General features: G+C 39.4%; 2 protein-coding genes across 6 annotated transcripts in view; both read right to left on the reverse strand.

The window, feature by feature from the left end:
• Positions 1–12,584, reverse strand: part of popdc2 (popeye domain cAMP effector 2) — a 15,465-nt gene extending 2,881 nt beyond the window's left edge. The window contains exons 1-4 of one of the 5 annotated variants that reach the window (XM_026144630.1): positions 12,422–12,584; positions 11,242–12,191; positions 7,834–7,942; positions 5,224–5,809 (exon numbers count right to left, since the gene is read on the reverse strand). In XM_026144630.1, the coding sequence (XP_026000415.1) occupies positions 5,273–5,809; positions 7,834–7,942; positions 11,242–11,735 (1,140 nt within the window). In that variant the 5' untranslated portion in view covers positions 11,736–12,191; positions 12,422–12,584 and the 3' untranslated portion in view covers positions 5,224–5,272. Of the gene's footprint in view, positions 1–5,223; positions 5,810–7,833; positions 7,943–11,241 lie in introns of all 5 variants that reach the window. The other 4 variants (XM_026144628.1, XM_026144629.1, XM_026144631.1 and 1 more) reach the window with 4 other exon arrangements.
• Positions 12,585–13,994: 1,410 nt separating this feature from the next.
• Positions 13,995–15,973, reverse strand: cox17 (cytochrome c oxidase copper chaperone COX17). The gene is made up of 4 exons (XM_026144645.1): positions 15,873–15,973; positions 14,870–14,995; positions 14,675–14,785; positions 13,995–14,161 (listed from the first exon to the last, which is right to left on the reverse strand). Exons 2-3 carry the CDS (start codon positions 14,986–14,988, stop codon positions 14,701–14,703), a joined length of 204 nt encoding a protein of 67 aa, XP_026000430.1. The 5' UTR covers positions 14,989–14,995; positions 15,873–15,973; the 3' UTR covers positions 13,995–14,161; positions 14,675–14,700.
• Between the last annotated feature and the right edge of the window lie 3,169 nt (positions 15,974–19,142).

A 19,142-nucleotide genomic window follows, 5' to 3' on the forward strand; every position in this document is an offset into this window, starting at 1 on the left:
AGTGCATTTGGTTGTAGTGGATCCCTTGACAAGCACTAGATTTTTGCAGCAGTGTTGTTTCCTTGGTGAAACTAAATGTTGGTCTTATTTCTATTTTAGACGTGGTTGGCTTTTTTTTTTCTCAGTTAATTTGTGGTTAGATTTAGGCACCAAAACCACTAGGGCCTTTTCATGATGTTAACCAGCTGTTAGGAAGCTTTTCTGTCATAAAACTCTAAAGGCAATAACACCCACCAATTGTCACCTTTGGCCTTCGTTTTGATGTAAGCCACACAGATGTAACAGTTCTTGCACAGATGAGATGAAATCTGTCTCAGTGTGTGCCAAAATACTCAAAGCTACCTTTGTAGTTCCTTGTATAGTGTCCTCAGGAAACACTCATTTAAACTGGAGTTTTACTGATAGTCAGCAGTTTGTTACTTGTAGGATATGAGAACATATTTCTAAGTTTAACTTCGTCCAGACAAGGTGGGCACCTCTGTGCTGGGTCCTGGCCATGATTTATTTATTTTGTTAAATGCAGCCGGTGCAGTTTTTCAAGGATTATCAAGGATGACACATTCATTGAAGTAACCCCCCCTTCTTTTTATAGGTTCAACAGCTTCCTTGTCACTGACTCTTACCCGCCTCCAATTTATATTTTAAATTTTCTCATTAATTGCAAGAAAAATTGTCAATATTTGATTGCCCCAAGTATTTCTTTTCTGTGATACCCAAGGATGTCCAATCTAGCGCTACAGTTTTGCAGTACAAAGAGACACTGTGGCACTAAGTCAGGGGCGGGGAACTCCAGGCCTCAAGGGCCGGTGTCCTGCAGGTTTTAGATGTGTCCTTGATCCAACACAGCTGATCTAAATGGCTAAATTACTTCGAGAAGCCTGGTAATGAACTAATCATGTGACCCAGGGTGAGATCTGAAACCTGCAGGGACATCGGCCCTTGAGGCCTGGAGTTCCCCAAAACTGCTGCAAGGAGTCACGGGTGAAAATAATACCAGAAGAACCAAACTGAGATTCCCTAGGTTGGTCATAATTTCATTAAATGCTAATTAACTTAACTATATAGAATTGACTATGTGCACCCTATGGTCACTGCACTAGCTGCCTTGATGCCCTTATCATGTAGGTTATAAAACAAAATAATGGGCATGCATTAAACCTTTCCATTTGTCTAGGTTCAAAAGCAGGGCTGGGCAACTCCAGGCCTCGAGGGCCAGTGTCCTGCAGGTTTTAGATCTCACCCTGGGTCAACAGACCTGAATCAAATGATTAGTTCATTACCAGGCCTCTGAAGAACTTCAAGACATGTTGAGGAGATAATTTAGCCTTTTGAATCAGCTGTGTTGGATCAAGGGCACATCTAAAACCTGCAGGACACCGGCCCTTGAGGTCTGGAGTTCGAGACCCCTGTTCAAAAGGTTGTTGACCCTTTTCCCTCTTGAATACTTGAGTGGATTTTAGCATTTACACTCTCAAGAAACTACTGTGCTTGCCTGTAAATAGCCAGACACTACACGGCAAATATCTGCAGTATACTTGTTCTGTGTTCATATTATTAATGTCATGAATGTGAATGTTGAATGCTGGTCACTGCCTGCTGTGATTCAGAGGAGCAAACGGCTTATGTTTTTCTTCAGTTCCATTTCAGTTTACGGTTGCTCATCCACTCACACACAGACCCACAGATGCGATGACTATGATACATTTGTGTGCAAGAAGAGGATTTCTTTCCTTGTAGTGTCCTGATTTTTGAAATTTTGTGAGCATATGATTGCTTGTCCAACCCGCTTTGAAGTCATTGACTCCAATCTGAACTGAGAGGTATGCTGCAGCTATGACAGATTTGACCTGCTGCTTCACAGCTGCTGTGCAACCCAAGCCTGACACTGACTCCACTGTCCAGCTGTGAAACGTGATCCTCCACCTGTGATTGGGCAGGGCAGACAGAGATGGAGGGGAGGGGTGAACAGATAAGCAGACAGAAAGCCAAAGGGTGGGGACACTGGATTAATAGCATGGCACGGAATTTTCTGAACATCCCCTAAATTTACAAGCTCTAATCCTCGTCAGATAAGGACACAGCTGGTGCCTGACCAACCTCAACAAAGCCTCATCATCATGTAATGAGACAGATGAGAAAGGAAAGAAACAATTCCCCACAGACACACACACACACACGGAAAATACACCCACACACAAGGCCCGATCGACTGTCTACAACCACAGTGGGCCCACTCTATGTTCATTTGTTAAAGTGTTTTCACTATTTACAGAGAACAAGTTTAACTCTGCTAACTGTGCCAGACATAACTAAGCATGTGAGCTGTGTGGCCAAAGCACACTAATGCATAGCAGCTGGCAGGGAGGGAGTTCTGATTTTAAAGCATGGGAGGAGGCCAGCAGAAAAGAATTCCAGCCACCATTTAATGGCAATCTACCATGAGCATGAACTAGTTAGAAAGTTTTTAACAAAAAAAATACAAGTGCAATGATTAGTCAGATTTATTGTATATGTTGAATACTTTTAAATGCAAAAGAATTCCTCTCAAGATAAATGAAATAAGGGGAAAAGAGTCAACTTTAGAGCAAAATGACCTTTTAAATCACCTGTTTCGCTAGTGCTGGATGATGTGATGGTGCATTGAACAAATGTTGGCTAAATTAAGCGATCCAAACTATTAACTGTGTGCTAGCTGTAATTTAATTTTTTTTTCTAATTGATAAGCCTTCAATTTGACCTAATCTTAGCACATTTGCTAATAATGCACATGTATCTATTTAATAATAGAAAAACGTGTCCAGTTGTCAAGGAATTACAGACCTTTGATTTGATTTTTTATGTTTAAGTAGAAACACCTTCACTTGAATTTCCAAGCTCCTGTTTCTGAGGTCAAAAAATGAACTTTGAACCTCATAAATGTGATTTTCTTTTTAGGATATTCTTAGGTCATATATACACACATACTTTTCACATATGTACTTTAATACAAAAGAATACATATGTAATACAAAGTCATATATGTATAACTTTACATGTAAAACTTTTATGCACTTTCAAAGTAAAAGTATTTATTATTCCCTTCCCTTCAGTGTGTTAATAATATAATTATAAATAATTAATATATAATATATAATTATTAACAATAATATTATAATTTATTGTTATTAATCCATGAACATCTAGGCAGAATATTGGATGGCTGAGACTTGTCAGATTTTATATAATTAACCTTTGAATGTGTTTTTGGGTCATTTGAGCTGTTGATCTGTCGTAATGTAAATAAGGTAAAATTAAAACCACACTAATTCTTGTTAAATGCAGTGAAAATGGAAATACTTAAAATGAATGTACAACCAAAACAAACACTCAAATGGACTCATATTTTTATTCTGAGACTCTACTAGAGTAGATTTTCCTTGTTTACACATATTTATAGTTGTGGTCAGACGTTTACATACACTCAACATGGGCTTGATGTCGAGGCAGATGTGAACTGTTATTTTTCCAGGGTAGAATAGCTCTTTAATGTCTTTACAAAACAAGAATTGGATGGATTGTTTTTTGTTTTTTCTCTAATCAACACATGGTTAAAAGTATACATGCACCGTTTACTAATGTTTGGTTAAATGTTAAAAGTTTAATCTCAACCAGATGCTTTTGGTAGCCATCAATAAGCTTCTCACATATAACTATGTGGATATGTGACCACTCTTCTTGTCAGACTTGGTAGAGTTCATTGAAATTGGTTGGTGTCTTGGCACAGACCCAGTTTTTAAGTGTATTCAACAAATTTCAAAAGTTGAGGTCAAGGCTTTGGGAAAGCCATTCCAGAAACTTAATGGAGCAATTTCTAAACAACTGCAGATTCCAGGATCATCAGTTCAAAGAACAGTACCAAAGTACAAGCTGTTCCCCTTTTTCAAGTTACAGAGCACTTTGAGTGCTCAAGTGAAAGTGGAAGCAATATATAAGAACCAGACCATTTATTCAATGTGTCATCATGTTGCCAAGCTCTGGAAGTAAACTGCAAACTGTTAACCAACTTCCTCTCATCTCAGGGTCAGGGTCATGACCAAAAAGAAGCCTTGCTCCAAAATGAGCTTGACTGAAATTTGCAGCTTCTCACATAAACAAGCCAAAGTTTTTCGTTCAGACGAGACAAAGATTAAACTATTTTTCCACAATGACGAGGTATGTTTACAGGAGTCGCAAGGTTTTCAGACCTAAAGACACTTTACCAACTGTCAACCAAGATGGTTGGACCATCATGTGAAATAATAAACAAGGAAGAGTATCTCCAGATTCTTCAACTTCAACTTGGAAGGGATAAATCAGGCTAACATTAAGATTCTGGAATGGATTTCAACCTCAACCTCATGCTTAATGGTCAGATCCATGCCAGGATATTAAGCAATTTAAAATCAGCCAGAAAGGTGGTCAAATACCCAACCAGAACTGTGCCAGAAGCTTGTCAATGGGTTGTATGTATCCAAAATTCAAAGTTGTGCACCCAATTCTTGTTTTTGATTGTCATTAAAGACGTGTGCTGTATAATCATTCCACTCTGGAAAAAAAAAATCAAGCCCAAAATTACCATGCCCATGATGCCTGGATATAAACTTTAGAATTGAGTTCAGTTTTATTTTTATATGGAACCAAATCACAACAGCAGTCATCTCAAGGTGCTTTATCTTGAAAGGTAAAGACCCTACAAAAATCCAAACACATCTGTATCCTTGTATCTTTCACTGGGCCTTTGTGCAGCCCCTCAGTTCATCCACGCTCTGAAACAAGTTGTTTTAGTGCCTGACTGGCTACTCCTCACAAACAGAAGGTTTAAACAGCACATGGGTGGGACTACGATAACCATATTATGAATATGTTCTCTCTTTGACATCATAAAGATCCACGATGGGTAAAACTTCTTGCCCTCAACTTTTGACTCACAAGGATTACTTGATGACTTTCTCATTTGAGACTTGTTTAATAAGAGCATCCGCCATCTACCAACATATATATGACAAAAATGAGGAGTAAGAGTAATAGGTCCACTAATGTTGAATAAAATAATGATTATATTAATTATCATATCAGTCATTATCATTATAATGATTAATATGATTATATTGCAACACAAAGCCGGGTTAGTAACAAATGTGTACCACAAGCCTTCCATGCACACACACCACCCCATGCAACCCTTCGCCCAGGTGCGGTACTTACATGTAGCTTAAGTGGTGCCCCCGTGTGTTAGCTCCAGCACCCTCCCTCTCTACCTCAAATATTCCCTCTCACTGCCATAATCCGTTAAGGAGCCCGCCACATCAGCAAAGTCCTCCAGGACTAGGCTGGTGGAGTCCTCACCAATGGGCAGCTCCGGGTCAGACGCCCAGGAAGGGTGATAAGGGTCATGCAAGGGTTCTTCCACGGCTGTCTTCATTGGTCCCTGAGGTTTGGGCTGGAGAGGCTGAGGTTTAGATCTGTCAGGCATCTGGTAGGTGAGCTCTGGGTCTTGGCACTGCTGTTCAGTTTGTTGCTCCCTGGCAGGGCCTCCATCACTACCGCTGCCACCCTCACTGCCCTGCGAGGCAGGAGCCAGCACGTGGTAGAGGCTTGGCAGGCGGATGTCCAACAACACGCCACTTTTGATGTAGAGCTTGTTGTTGAGGTTGTAGAGCTTTTCAGCAATGTCGTGTCCCAGCATTACAGAGAAGAGACGGGCGATGTAGCGATCCTTTGATATCACCATGTAGAGGCGGCGGCGACGCCATGAGATGTAACGGGAATCTTCCTCTGCTGTCAGGGTCACCTGGGCAGAATGAATGACACACCATACTATCAGTGTATAAAAGAGGCACTTTAGAACATTTGACCACTATTAGCAGCATGGAACAACGTCATTAGAAGCTGGCTCTGGTTTTGCTTGCAAGCACTGGAGCAATAGCCTCACCGACATATTCTCATTCCCAAAGCACCGCATACTGACAAAGCTTCCAGGTAAAATAAATGTAAAGAAAGAAAGAAAGAAAGAAAGAAAGAAAGAAAGAAAGAAAGAAAGAAAGAAAGAAAGAAAGAAAGAAAGAAAGAAAGAAAGAAAGAAAGAAAGAAAGAAAAAGTGTAAGTGCCTGAAACCTCGATTCTTTTTAGTGACCATCAGGGGGCGACACCTAGTTGCAAAGAGAGTCCAGTTGCATAGATGTCTGTAAGAAAATGGACGTGTTTCAGATTTGTTTGGTGGCCTGAGAGGTCAAACACACTGCAACCTAAGAAAACACCAGCAAACAGAAAAACGCTACCAAAGCATACAAAACACAAGAGAAGTAATACTGTGGAAACATCTTTGCTATCAGTCGTTTAGTGTTAGCCTGTTCTGTCACTTATGCTGTGATTAATTCATCTTTTTTTATTCAGCTTCCTTTGCATTTGGAGTGTTTTCTATTTGACAACGTTTTCTTCGGTTGCAGTGCGTTTGATCTTTCAGAGTCACCGTAGCTTTGTGACTTCATTTTTTTAGGAGTTAATCGTCTCAGTCAGTTGTTTATTGCAGAACATTTTCTACATTTTAATGTCACATTTAAAGTAGAATAATTAATAGGTACACTTCATTTGTGGCTAACTCATTATTGATAAGTTGGATGTGAGTATTCCTGAGTTCCTCGGTCAGCGCCACCCCGATCTTATGACTTGTGCTTTAAAAGACTAAACAAAATAACAAGCCAATATTTATCAAAGTCTAATGCATAAATCAGAAGTCACACTGACTATCTTATAATAACTACTGCCTGCACAGCAGGTCACTTTGTGAATTATATTGAGTTTATGGACTACTCTGAGCCTGCTAAATGGGTAATTGTGTTAAAATGTCACACTGAGAGTTCCTCACCAAGCTCCTGTATCCGAAGAGCTGCGAATAAGATCTCCCTTGCCACTCTACTTCATTCATTGACAGTTGGGTTTGTAATGTAGCCTTGAAGGTTAAAAAAAAGCTACTAGATGTAATTCGTAAAATATAACTATTTATTACAAGTGCAATTATAATTGTTTTAAAATGATCAGTGTATTTGCTGATACTTTTAAATATAATGATAAATTAAATATCTTTTGGTTTTAAACTGTTGATCTAATTAAATAATGTCCTCAGGGTGACATTTATTATATTTTACCGTTTTGTAACATTTTAAACACAATAAATAAATAAAAAAACTGCTAATTAAATGATAATGAAAGCAGCCCATACACCTCTGCTTGTATTAGTCCACCTCATCAGATGGCACACCCTCCCTGTCTGAAAGCCCCTTAAAACTAAAGCACCACCCAAACGTCCAACAAGATTTCGAGGCCTTGTTTCTACTTTAACTGAACCAATCAAATGCAACAGGATATGTTTCCCTGCTTTTCCCTGTTCAGCTTATCAGTGAGATGCTGAGTGTGATGGACGGCAAAAAACACAACTTGATATCCACTTCTGGTTCCTCATTCAAGCTCATTCAGTGACAGCTTTTCAAGTTGATTTTACTTCCACGCCTGAGATTTACAGAATTAAGCAGAAACTGCATCAGTGTCCTGTATTTGGTTGTTGATCAATGGTCATGACAATTTGGGCAATTAGCATCAAGAAACTGACCTCACAGCCCATTGTTGGTCAGTGATGCTAGTGTTGGTCATTATGCAAATGTACAGCTGGGGAAACCTGCAGTCAGATGAGACTGAAGAAGTCACTTGGATGAATGACGAAACGTTTCACCCGCTAAAAAATGCCAAGTCCAGGTGAACAGAATCAGATTTTTGGGATTTCCTTACCTGGATGATTGAGCATGCATAAAGACACTGTACCTGGAACTTTCCCTCCTCGTTTGGTCTAAGAGACTCCCACTCGGGAGAGTCGAGGAACTGGTGTCGGTGGATGTAATGCAGAAACTGGCCCTCCAAAGACACGTTGATCCTGAGACAGAGAGCAACAGATACAAGGTTAAAAAGGGAAACGGGATTAAGAAGTGATAATGACAGCAGAGAGAGTTGGAGGTCACAGCAGGTCTAAGACGCTGGAGGTGGATGTGGGCAGAAATACCTGCCGCAGACAAGCTACCGGACTTTAGTGGACAGAGGTTAAGTATGTTATTACTAATCAAATGAAGTAAGTTTTCAAATAGGTTGAGAAACGGGACCTATTACTTAGAATTAGCAGCTCTAATAAACAATCGTGTGCAGGGATTTTTTGTCCTGAGGTTTCTTGCAAAAGATTTTAATTCAAGTCATTCCCACATGTGCTGCGGCACCACTACTACTTTGTTTGTTTGTTTGTTTTAAATTAACACATGATTCTTTCATTTCAAGGACCAATTATTTCTCTATGCACGACAACTTTATTGTGTTTTGTTCTTCATTCACTGTAGGCTGAACGTGTTCATATCAATGATGGGACTATCGTGTATATTCGGTCATCTGACTAAATCTAAAGTCAAATCTGAAGTCACTACAACCTGATGAGGGCAAGCTAAGGCAAGCCCAGATTACAAAGACATTTGTATTGGAAAAAGCTGTATCACTGTTATTATGTTAATGGATTTCTCTCTAGAGCCTATTACTGTGTGCTAAAACTGCTAGAAGCATTTATTTAGACACTTCAAAACAATAGGTGTTAATTGCAAGCTATTTTCCAGAGTGTTGTTGCATTAATTACCCTCAAGGCACAACCAAAGGTATTTCAATTGGGGAATCCCATTTTAAAAGTGTCAGTGCACTGCTGGCACTTTGGCATATGTACTATATGGTCCAGATTTTGTGGACACAGGCTTACTCCAGAGTTCTGTTTCCCCGATTTGATTAACTGTTGTTCCTGAAGGGGAGCAAATACATAAAACCAGGTTCCTACAACTTGCTAAACCTTTCCAAATCTTCCCAAAAGATGCAGATTTATGTCCACTGTTTTTAAATGAGAGGTCACATATGTATTTGGCTGTGGAATACAACCATATCAAGCATCTGGCTTTGAAAATTACTCATGAATTGCACAGAAAAGAAAGGCTTTCCAACACAACAGTAATAATACGTGTTTCTGGCAAATCAGAAGATGCAGATGAATAGAAAAATAAAACGGAAATCTTTGCCAAGAATTCACAGCGTAAGAAAGGAAACGTTTAGCTCATTTGCTCGTAGTTCCAAATTTGGCTTGTAAACTCAGAGCTGTCAGCACCGTGGCCAACATTTAATTTAAGGTAAGAGGAGCAGTCAGTGTCACTCTCCTGTCGGGAGCACAAAGATATGATTTAACCAGCTGGCAGTGAGCAGGGGGACGACACACCAGTGAGTCACAGACAAAAATACTCTGTTTACAACATTTCTCTTGTGTAGCTTCCAGGACTGTGAGATCTAATGCAGCTCTGCTTTGAGGATGTTTGGAGGAAGAGGACAGATATGTACTGCCAACAGTCTCAGAGTCATTAATTAAGTTTACTTTTAAATATTTATGTGATGTTATGGAGGGGGGGTTCCCAGTATTGGAAAAATGTAAGCCTGCGGTATAAATTGACATTCTTTAAGCACCTTCTGCTTCATTTATTCGGTCTGTTACAGCACTCTTATTAACTTTGCCTACTAAAGTGACTTTATTATCTCAACACTCTGTGGCAGTATGTGGACAGAATGTCTGCACAACAATGCAAAGCACTCATGCAGATTGTGTCTGCATGCATTTGAGTTTCTACATCGAAAATAAAGAATACTACAGCATCTTTGCAACTGTTAGCCTGCATGTGCATATAGGCCCAATAATAAAGGTGCAAAGTTTTTGTTTTTAACATCACTGTTGGTTAGGGTGCTCTGTGTTTTTAATTAACAGACAAAACTACTGTATTGTTTTATTATCATTGCCCTCATTTTCATCATTTTTTACTAACCAGCGAGGACATTTAAGCAGATAAATTCCAAATTAAAAAAACAGAGAAAAAGGAGAAGAAATCAGAGCTTGAAAAATAGTGAAAATTGAATTCTAATGAATGTTATTGTTGTTCCATGCCAAGTGGCTCTGTAACTGGGCAAAGGCTCGGTCACACTGGATTAAAAATAGAACAGCAACCTCAATGCAACTGGAAATTGGTAGCTGCCCTTTGATTACACTAAAGAGACTGATTGCAAGTAGTTGCACAGACCAAATGGTCAACCACTTTTGATTGCAAGGTGAATGGACAGGTCACCTGGTGGAAGGCAACCTGTCTCAACACAGCTACAGTCCAGCTCTGACTGACTGCAGTCACTCAGATTCATTAGAGAAGGTTTGCAAATCGTTGCCTTCTAATTTATAAATGCAGACAAACTGCCAACAGTTTGCAATTAGTCTGAGTCAGCTTGCACCAGTAATGTTTTAAATACTGTAGAAAGGCTGAATCAACTGGTTGCCAACTGGTTATATTGCAATTATGTTCCAATATATTGCAAAAAGACCACTGAGACCCTGTATCATTTTGGGATTTTTGCTGATTCTTCATATTTAATCGCCATATTATCACAGAACGACTGCCCAATTGCCATTTTATTGGTATATTGCTTGATTTGCAACTGGTTTCAGCTAAATGCAGGTGGCCACCATCTTTAGAGAAACCGTTTCAAAGACAATGAGACTGCAAGTTCATTGCACACAGCTATGGCAGTTTTGGTAAGACTCACAGTCTCCAACATGTTCCCTGCATCACCCTCAAAGGTGATACAGATTTGGTGTTTGCAGCTTATTTCTACTTTTAAAAAGAGCTTTACCTACAAGTATTTTTCTTTTATCATGCAGGTGTTTGGGGATTCACAGAACCCTCAATGCGATACAGTAAGATACAATCCGTGATAACAATCACTCTACAACACTACTACAGCTAGCAAAATCGAAGATGTGAATACCACCAAAAAAAAGTAAAAGCAGTAGCTATGTGTGTATTCACAACATTTTGAGATAGGTTGTGTTTGTATTTTTATGTATGAATATTACTGTGTCAGTTCTTTTTATTAGCTCTCGGATTAGCTTTTTCCTGCTGATTGCCACTTCATTAGCCTGATTTTTCTGTAAAACGCCTCCACCAGGAGTCATAAAGCAGGGATCTTAGCAACTTAAAGTGGTGCATCACAAGACGATATAATAAAATGTAGTGCTACATGTGTTTTACGGCCACACTTTAGGTGCGTGCCATCTTGGAGATGTGTGTCAAAGTGTAATCGTCTGTGCACACAGACACACAAACACATTGCCCACTCACTCACCTTCCAGAAAGCAGAAAGGAGAGCCGGTCAATGGGGGTCTTTCCCTCCACAGCATAAGTCTCTCCTGCTTTCAGCTCCAGCACCTTGTTCTCAAAAGCCTTTGCAATCTCCTTGAACACCTGGACAGGCACGCCCAGGGGCAGGTAGACCGCCTGGTAGAGGGAGGCCAGCTCCTCACCTCGTATGCCCTCCTGGTGCAGCCGGTAAAGGAGGTGACAGAGCTGAAGCAAGCAGACCAGCAGTAGAAGCAGGTTCCAGGTGAAGACATCCAGGCCGCACACTGTAAGCAATCCCCACAGAAGAAGACACAGGAAACCGGGACAAAGGAAGCCGAAGATGAAGAGGCACCCGTAGGCCCCGCTTCCTCCCATGTAGCCCAGAAACAGGATGGTGTTACCCAACTGGTAGATGGCTCCCTCTGTGTTGTTGCTCCAGCCATCGCAGAGAGGGGGAAAGAGCAGGCTGTCCAGCAGGCTAGAGTTGTCTGCACTCATGTTTAAATCTTTTCGAATAAGTTCTGGAAAGGTTCTTGGTGCACAAAGCAAAGTTTGTTTGTTTTGTGGTTGTTTTTTTTTAAGAAGGGACCAATAAGACTTGTTTTCCACTCAAACTAAGTGCTGTTTCTGTCCTATTACTAGATCATCTGTTTGGATTACAGCTTGATTAAAAATAAACAGCCTGATACTGACCAAAAATGTCAGAGGTAATTGCTTGTTCCCTTGGCGTGCAGCGGCAGAAAATTCTTCACCATGAAGATATTATCACGACTCTATTTGTTGCAGAAACACAGCTGGAATGGGTTTCCTCTGTTTCTTCTCCTCTCATCATGCGTCCCTTCCTCTCTCCTCTGGCTTCTCCCGTCTTTCCCTTCCAAGTTTTCCCGTAGTCTTTCTTGCTGTGCTTTTCTGTCTCTTTTTCTCACCCTCTGGCCTGCACCGTAGAGCCACCAGCTGGAAGAGAAAGGGATAAGGGAGGCGAGGGGGGGAGTCGATAGGGCCCTAGAAGGATAACCATGTTTGGAATTGAAACCCAAGGAGGACAGAGTGGCAGACAGAAAGCAGGCCTGCTACTTAACATAACAGAAAGAGAGACAGAGAGGGGAGAGGGAGGCAGGAAACAGGAGGGAGAAGAGGGACTATAACAAGTAGTATCTCAGAGAGACTCACAAAGTGTCACCCACTTTTTTTTATCTGACAAAGAAGTTCCTCCAGGGGGGTTCAGAGTTTCACACAGGCTTCACTGAGTCCAGTTTGCTCGCAGGAAGTGTGGCTCTGCTGGTGCATATTTAGAGACACTGTAATAAGTAGGATGGCAGCTCAGGTCAGATTTCAGGTATAAACACACACCAACATCGCCTCACATATCCGGCTCTCAGTGTGTGGACAGCTCACAGAGACTAAATATCAGTCTATATGAATATTGCTCAGTGAAAATAAGAATGAATACTATTTTAAAATTAAAACTTTGCAATGGAAATTAATATTAAGAAGTGTTGATTTTCAAGGTACAAGAATACAAAACTCCATATATTCAGCAACAGTGCTTCCAGTTTTTGACTGATTTTTCTTTCTCTCCGTTTGGCTGTTTGTGTCGCTGTTGCCCTGCCAGTTGTCTCTGGTTAACAGGAGGACAGCAATCTGAATCCTAGTGAATAAAAGCAGATGAAAGCTAGTTGGGCTTCTTATGTCTATGATTTCCTTTAGGGTACGGTGAGTGATGAACCAATATATCAGCCAAACATCAATATTGGCAATAAGGAGACACACTGTTTGCAGTACTAAATGATCAGAGATAATGTAATCAAAAAAAGGACTTTAAATTCAGTGCAATAAAAGTTACAGCCAGACGTGCTTTTTCCTCCCGTCAGGGTGGAGAGTGTGTTTTCAGTGCAATTTGTCGGAGAGGTGGATCACGTGCAAAAGAAGAAAGCAATAAATGTAGGCGAATTTCTCAATTGCTTCATTTTTAATTTGAGAAAAAGAGCTTTGGTTTTAGCATTCTCTATGAGCACCCTTCTGTGTAAGATTTCTCTAATTTGTTGCAGACATAAAATTATGAATGTTAGCTAAGTGAACAGATAATCTCTCATTTTAAGTTAGTATAAGCATGCACTGAATTAAGAATCTGACATGATTTGAGGTGACTTTTAAACTGCTGACTGGCAACATATATATATATATAACATAATAGTTTCAAACTGCAAAATTATAAAACACATTAAATTAGAAAATGTAAATTGTAACATAACTTATGTTAACTGGAAAGATTGTTTATACAGCCTGTGTACAGTATTGAATCTTTTATATTAATAATTTTACTTTACACTTGTCAGCCTACAGAGATGTGAGAAACACTTCCTACATGACTACTGAGGGACATTTACTATGTTTAAAGTGGTCCTATATATGTAATGGTATACATATAATATGTATGTATATATTCCCTTCAGTGTGGGCATAATATGAAGTGAATTAGGAGTGTTTTCCAATACACTATCGCATTCCTTTCAAGTGTTTTTTCAAAGTGTGAAAATGATGTCCACAGCCAAGCACACTTCAGTGACAGTGACACACTGTGGAAAAAGAATGCAGATATGCAAAGTATTGACTTTGCAGGGGCAAGAGTTATTTTTAACTGTAAGTGCATACCAGGAACAGCAACTGTGGCAAGCAACCGTTTCCCTTGGCAGAACTGATCTTCAATGCAAACCTTAAGATGAGTGCACGACTAATAAAAAAAACCTTCACAACAAGTTTATTGCATAGGATTTTTATTCAATGTCACATCAGAATTTCTCAGATTTTGCAGACTTGAAAAAATAGTTTTCGCACAGTTAATCCAACAAAAGGTATAAATAAGAAGTGCAGGGGGGGAGTGAAGAAACAAATACCCAGGGTCACCTTCCACACACAGCAGCACACTGCAAGAGACCAAAATGCACACAATCAGCAATTCACATGACTACTACATCACACCTGACGCTGTATGCAAGTGAAAATCTGGAAGATATTTTATTTAAATTGAGCTGCCCTAAAAAGTGCTGCCCTGGCAAAAGGGGAAAGCCGTTAAACCCAGTATAAACAAGTAACGCTGATACCACAGTAAGGTCCGGCTTTTTCATGGTTCACAGAAAGGTCAGGTGCCCACTTTCACGCCACACTGACTCTATTCAAACATATATTGAGGCTGTCAAAGCACATTCAACTAGTGGCATGGAAACTCAGTGTGCACCCATCACATGCAAGATTCATTTCAACAGTATGAATAATAATATTGATAAATGTGTGTCACTCAAAGTTCTTGCAATTCTATATTTATATTAAAGCTCACAGCAACATGTTCTAGTGTGGTATTTAATCGCTACAAATGACTCTAGTTCTCTAGAAAAATTAAAACACTGGGACTGTTTGATGTGGTTTTATTCAATACTTACCACACAAGCACGCACAGAAGAACTAGTTAGACCTTGAATCCAAGTGCCCTCATGCAGTCTTTGTGTGCCTCAATAAGGTCCCTGCAGTTTTCCTCTCCCTTTTCAATGATGCTGGTGGAAACAAACATGATGGATGAATAAACATTCTCACTTAAAACGAGAAGACCATTTCAATTTCTCTGGCCAGCTCCTCACCAAGCATCCCTGACTTTTTTTGTTTCTGGACATGCGCAGCATGGCTTCAGTGGCTTCTTCTGCTCTGTGCTCTCAGTCACAGCTGCAGTCCCGACGCTGGCTGCAGACAGGGCTGACATCTTCTGACTGAAACAAGGAAATGAGCTGATGAGGACTGGCAAACTTTAACCACTGAGTAACATGCATGTATTTTCACTCAGGCTTCATTTAGATTTACATACGTCTTTATCAGCTGACAAACACTTTTCACAGGGATGCTGGAATATGCAACAGGAATTTTTCTTCACGTGTCAAATAAAGAGGTGTGAACCGACTGTGATCCCATGAATTGCTTTAGCTTTGTTTTAATATTCAACGAAGGACAAATTGATATTTGACGACTAGAACACGGGATGAGGAAAGCAATGCCACTAAAATACTCTAAACACTCACGGTCCAACCAAAAAGCTCATAATGATACAAAATACAGTTAAATAAAAGAAAAGTGTGAGGATTCGCCAAAGTAAGCCACTATTTTATATTTTTTGGTGTCGCTTCATTATGACGTTTCATAAAACTGCTAATCAACTAATGAAACGTCCTACCATTACATTTATGCTGCTGCTGAAGGGCGCTGAACTGATGCAATGACAAGGTAGTTATGTACTTATGATTAGGTCAACCGGCAAAGTCACCACATGCAACACACAACACATGACTCTGAAGCATCCGAGCCTTCAGAGTTGCTCATAATAATTTAAAATAAATAAACAACAACAACAAAAACAAAACAAAACCCCACAAACCCTCTGTTTGCCTCAGTGTTGTGGTTTACTAGCTTTATCTAACCCTTGTTGCGTAATGTTACTGTCAGCTAACAAAGTTAGCTCACGGTGGCTAACAGTGATGACATAACTAATAACATACAAGCGTTTCGCCCAAACCTACTCAAGCCGTAACGTAGCAGTTAAGCCTCCTGCTCGTTATTAACGTAGCTAAGCTATATTGTGTAACGCTCTCTTACTTGTATGGGGAGGCCGACACTGCCGCCAGTACACCGACGATTCACCTTCAATATGGAACTAACATGCGGGAAACACGTGGTCGCCTGTCAAAGTCACGTGACAATGTCATGTGCCGTGTTAGAGACTTTTGGGAAATGTAGTACTGTATTACCACCAGGCAGACAGGTATGTGAATGTATGGTAAACTTGTTAGACGCATGCTGAAATTATTCTCAGTGCTGAATATTCAAGCATTAACTTATGTGTTGCTTATTTATTGATTGGTTTACCTTTATTAGCTAATTTGATTTTTTTTTTTTTACATTAACTTACATTTAAAATTGAAACCCTTAGCTAAAATTGCTTAAGACGATGCTAAGTTTAAGACTTCTTTTTTAGTTAGTTTGTTAGTTAGCTAGCCAGCTAGTTATCTGTCATATTCCCACACTGGGTCAGGCTATTTCAAATATTCTGTTTGAACTGAAAAGAGGGATCACAAATAGTTATGTCCAACTAATGTCCCCTTTTGATTGTTAAAGGTTTTTCATAGTTAAGGTTTAATTTGGCCAAACAACCAAAACAATTGTATTTCTTGTAATAGGTAGGGCATCTATATAGTCCTACACAATGTAGGACAATATATTTGAATAAAAGACCCAAATATCACATTACAGATGTAACACCAAGAGAAATGTTGCTAAATAAATTATGAACTATATAACTATAACTGCCTATATTTCCACTAAAAAAATACACATACACATCAAGTAAAGAAAGCGATAATATGAAAAATACATTATATATTTACATTTACTTAGACAGTATAAAGAAAACCTGCTTGGTATAGAGTACAGAATACATCTGAAAATGTTTCAAACTGTACCTAATCATTTCTTATTATTTTTATTAGTCCTTTATTTATCCAGGTAAAAAAAATCTCATTGAGATTAAAAATCTCATTTCCAAGAGAGACCTGGCATCATGGCAACAAAAGTCACATACCACATAGGTATATAACATTTAATTTCTACAGGTGCTAATGCTAAAATGTTCTCAAATTCCCATTATATTATGTTCTTCTGTTTTCTGTTTTGTAGACAGACAGAATTAGTACATTAGAAAAAATGTACAAAGGGCAGCTGACATTTATGATTCAGGATATCAGGTTCATCCACATGGTCGACATCACCAAGCATGAAGTTCTATTGCACCGTGCTATTAATGATATGTCAGTGCTGGATGATTGCAGATTATTGAGTCCAAACTCAAACATTTAACTTTCAAATGTTCACATTTGAGTAGCTGCAACCAGATTTTTAAAAAATATTTTTATCGTAAAAGTTAGAAATAATTTGTTGCAGCATCACGCTTCCTATAAAACCTACGCTTTAGTAATGATCAAGAACGTGTACACTCAGAAAATTAACATCAGCACTGCACAGATTTTATTTTTCTACACAACTCTGTAAGATATTCTGTTGTGTAAGACGCAGTTGCTGCTGGTGGGCGCAATATACACAATGTTGCCTCGGGAGTTTTGGAATATGAAAAATGTTCATTTTCGGACCTGCAGTACCGAAAGGTATGTGTGTGCTTCAACATGTCTACTGGGTCTATTGTGCGTCACCACAACAAAGCAATGCGTAAGCAGCGGCACAGAGTCACTTACTCTAGTTTGAGGGCCAGCTGTGTGCTAGATAAATAAGCAAGTAAGCATATTGTTCTGTGCTGTGATACATGCACTTCCATTTTCTGCAGTCTTTGCTATGCTTTCCACTGTATTACTGTGTATATGACACATATATAAATGCATATGTTGTCTGCAATTTATGCTCAATTTGATCCAAATACTGTTTTGGTGTTCACAAATGGAAGACAGGTGGAGAGCCACAGTTTGAGTCCTGATCGCCCGATGCCTTGTTGTCCAGTTGGCAGAAAACTTTCAGCAGCTTCTGACAAATGTAGGCCTCCTATTTTACTATTGTTTGATTAGTATTTGAAACAGAGAACTTGTGACATACACTGAAAACAAAGAAGGGCAGTTGCAACTAAACTGCAGGTTGGGTTACTCACTGAGCTGCTTTTGTCATGGCTTTCTAACAACCATGCAGTCATCCAAAGCATGCATCGGGGACAATCTGAGGTTCAGTATCTTGAAAAAGAATGAACCGAGTTTCTGATTAGCAAACAACCAAAAGTACCTCCTGAACTACAGATGTCCTGAATGTGTTGTGTATGTTTTAATGCCAGAACTGGAAGTTGAGGTAAATGGCTTACAGAGTGTGTAATGTGTTAAATCCATTGTTTGTATCCTATATTAATATTGTTTTACTTAACTTTACTAGATTAACCATAGCCAAATACACCAAGAAAAAAATATAATACATTCTTAGTCATAGAAAATCACTGGAAAAGCAATTTATGTTGTTTTTGGAATGTCGTAAAAACTAAATTCCTTCCTCGCCTTCATTAATTTATTCGTTTTTGGTTTCAGTAATCATTTCCTCTGAAGCAAACCTACACATCACCGTCACTCAACCAGATCTCTGCCAGACATTGCATTATTATTTGAAGACATGTAGCCTGAATTCAGCGCTTAACACTTACATGTCAGTGAAAGTGAAAACTACATCAGTATGACATCCAGTAATCTCGTAAAAGTCTTTTTTTACATTTGAGGTCACAAAGGACTGAAGCCTATTTTAGGACACACACTGAGGGAAAGAGACTGTGCACCTGGACAGGTTGGCACAGGTCTAACACACACACACACACACACACACACACACACACACACACACACACACACACACACACACACACACACACACACACACACACACACACACACACACACATCAATCACGTCAACAGCATTTCCCTTGCAAATCTGCAAAGTCTGGACTCTAACAGAGAGAATTTTCTTATACACGACCATTTTTATTGTTTCCTGTACCCTTCTCCACAGGGACAGTTGTACAAAGTTATTAAAAAAGATTTCATCTCATAAAATGTAGCTCACATTATTAGACACATCCCATGGCCTAAGCTGCCAGTAATTCACCTTACCCACTGACACGGTCTCTAAGTTAATCCCACTGTGCTGGCACAACCTCTAATATCAGTTTTATTTTTCGTTTGCTAAACTAACAAGTTTGCAATGAATCCCACCCACCCAACAGAGTTCAAAAAAGATCCAGGTAAATCATCTCCAAATTTTCCATTTTGTCATCCAGGGAAATAAATATTTCAGCCTTTGTTTTGTTTACTGTTACTGATGTGATATGTGC

The sequence above is a fragment of the Astatotilapia calliptera genome, chromosome 16 (genome assembly GCF_900246225.1).
Source record: "Astatotilapia calliptera chromosome 16, fAstCal1.2, whole genome shotgun sequence".
Classification (NCBI taxonomy): domain Eukaryota; kingdom Metazoa; phylum Chordata; class Actinopteri; order Cichliformes; family Cichlidae; genus Astatotilapia; species Astatotilapia calliptera.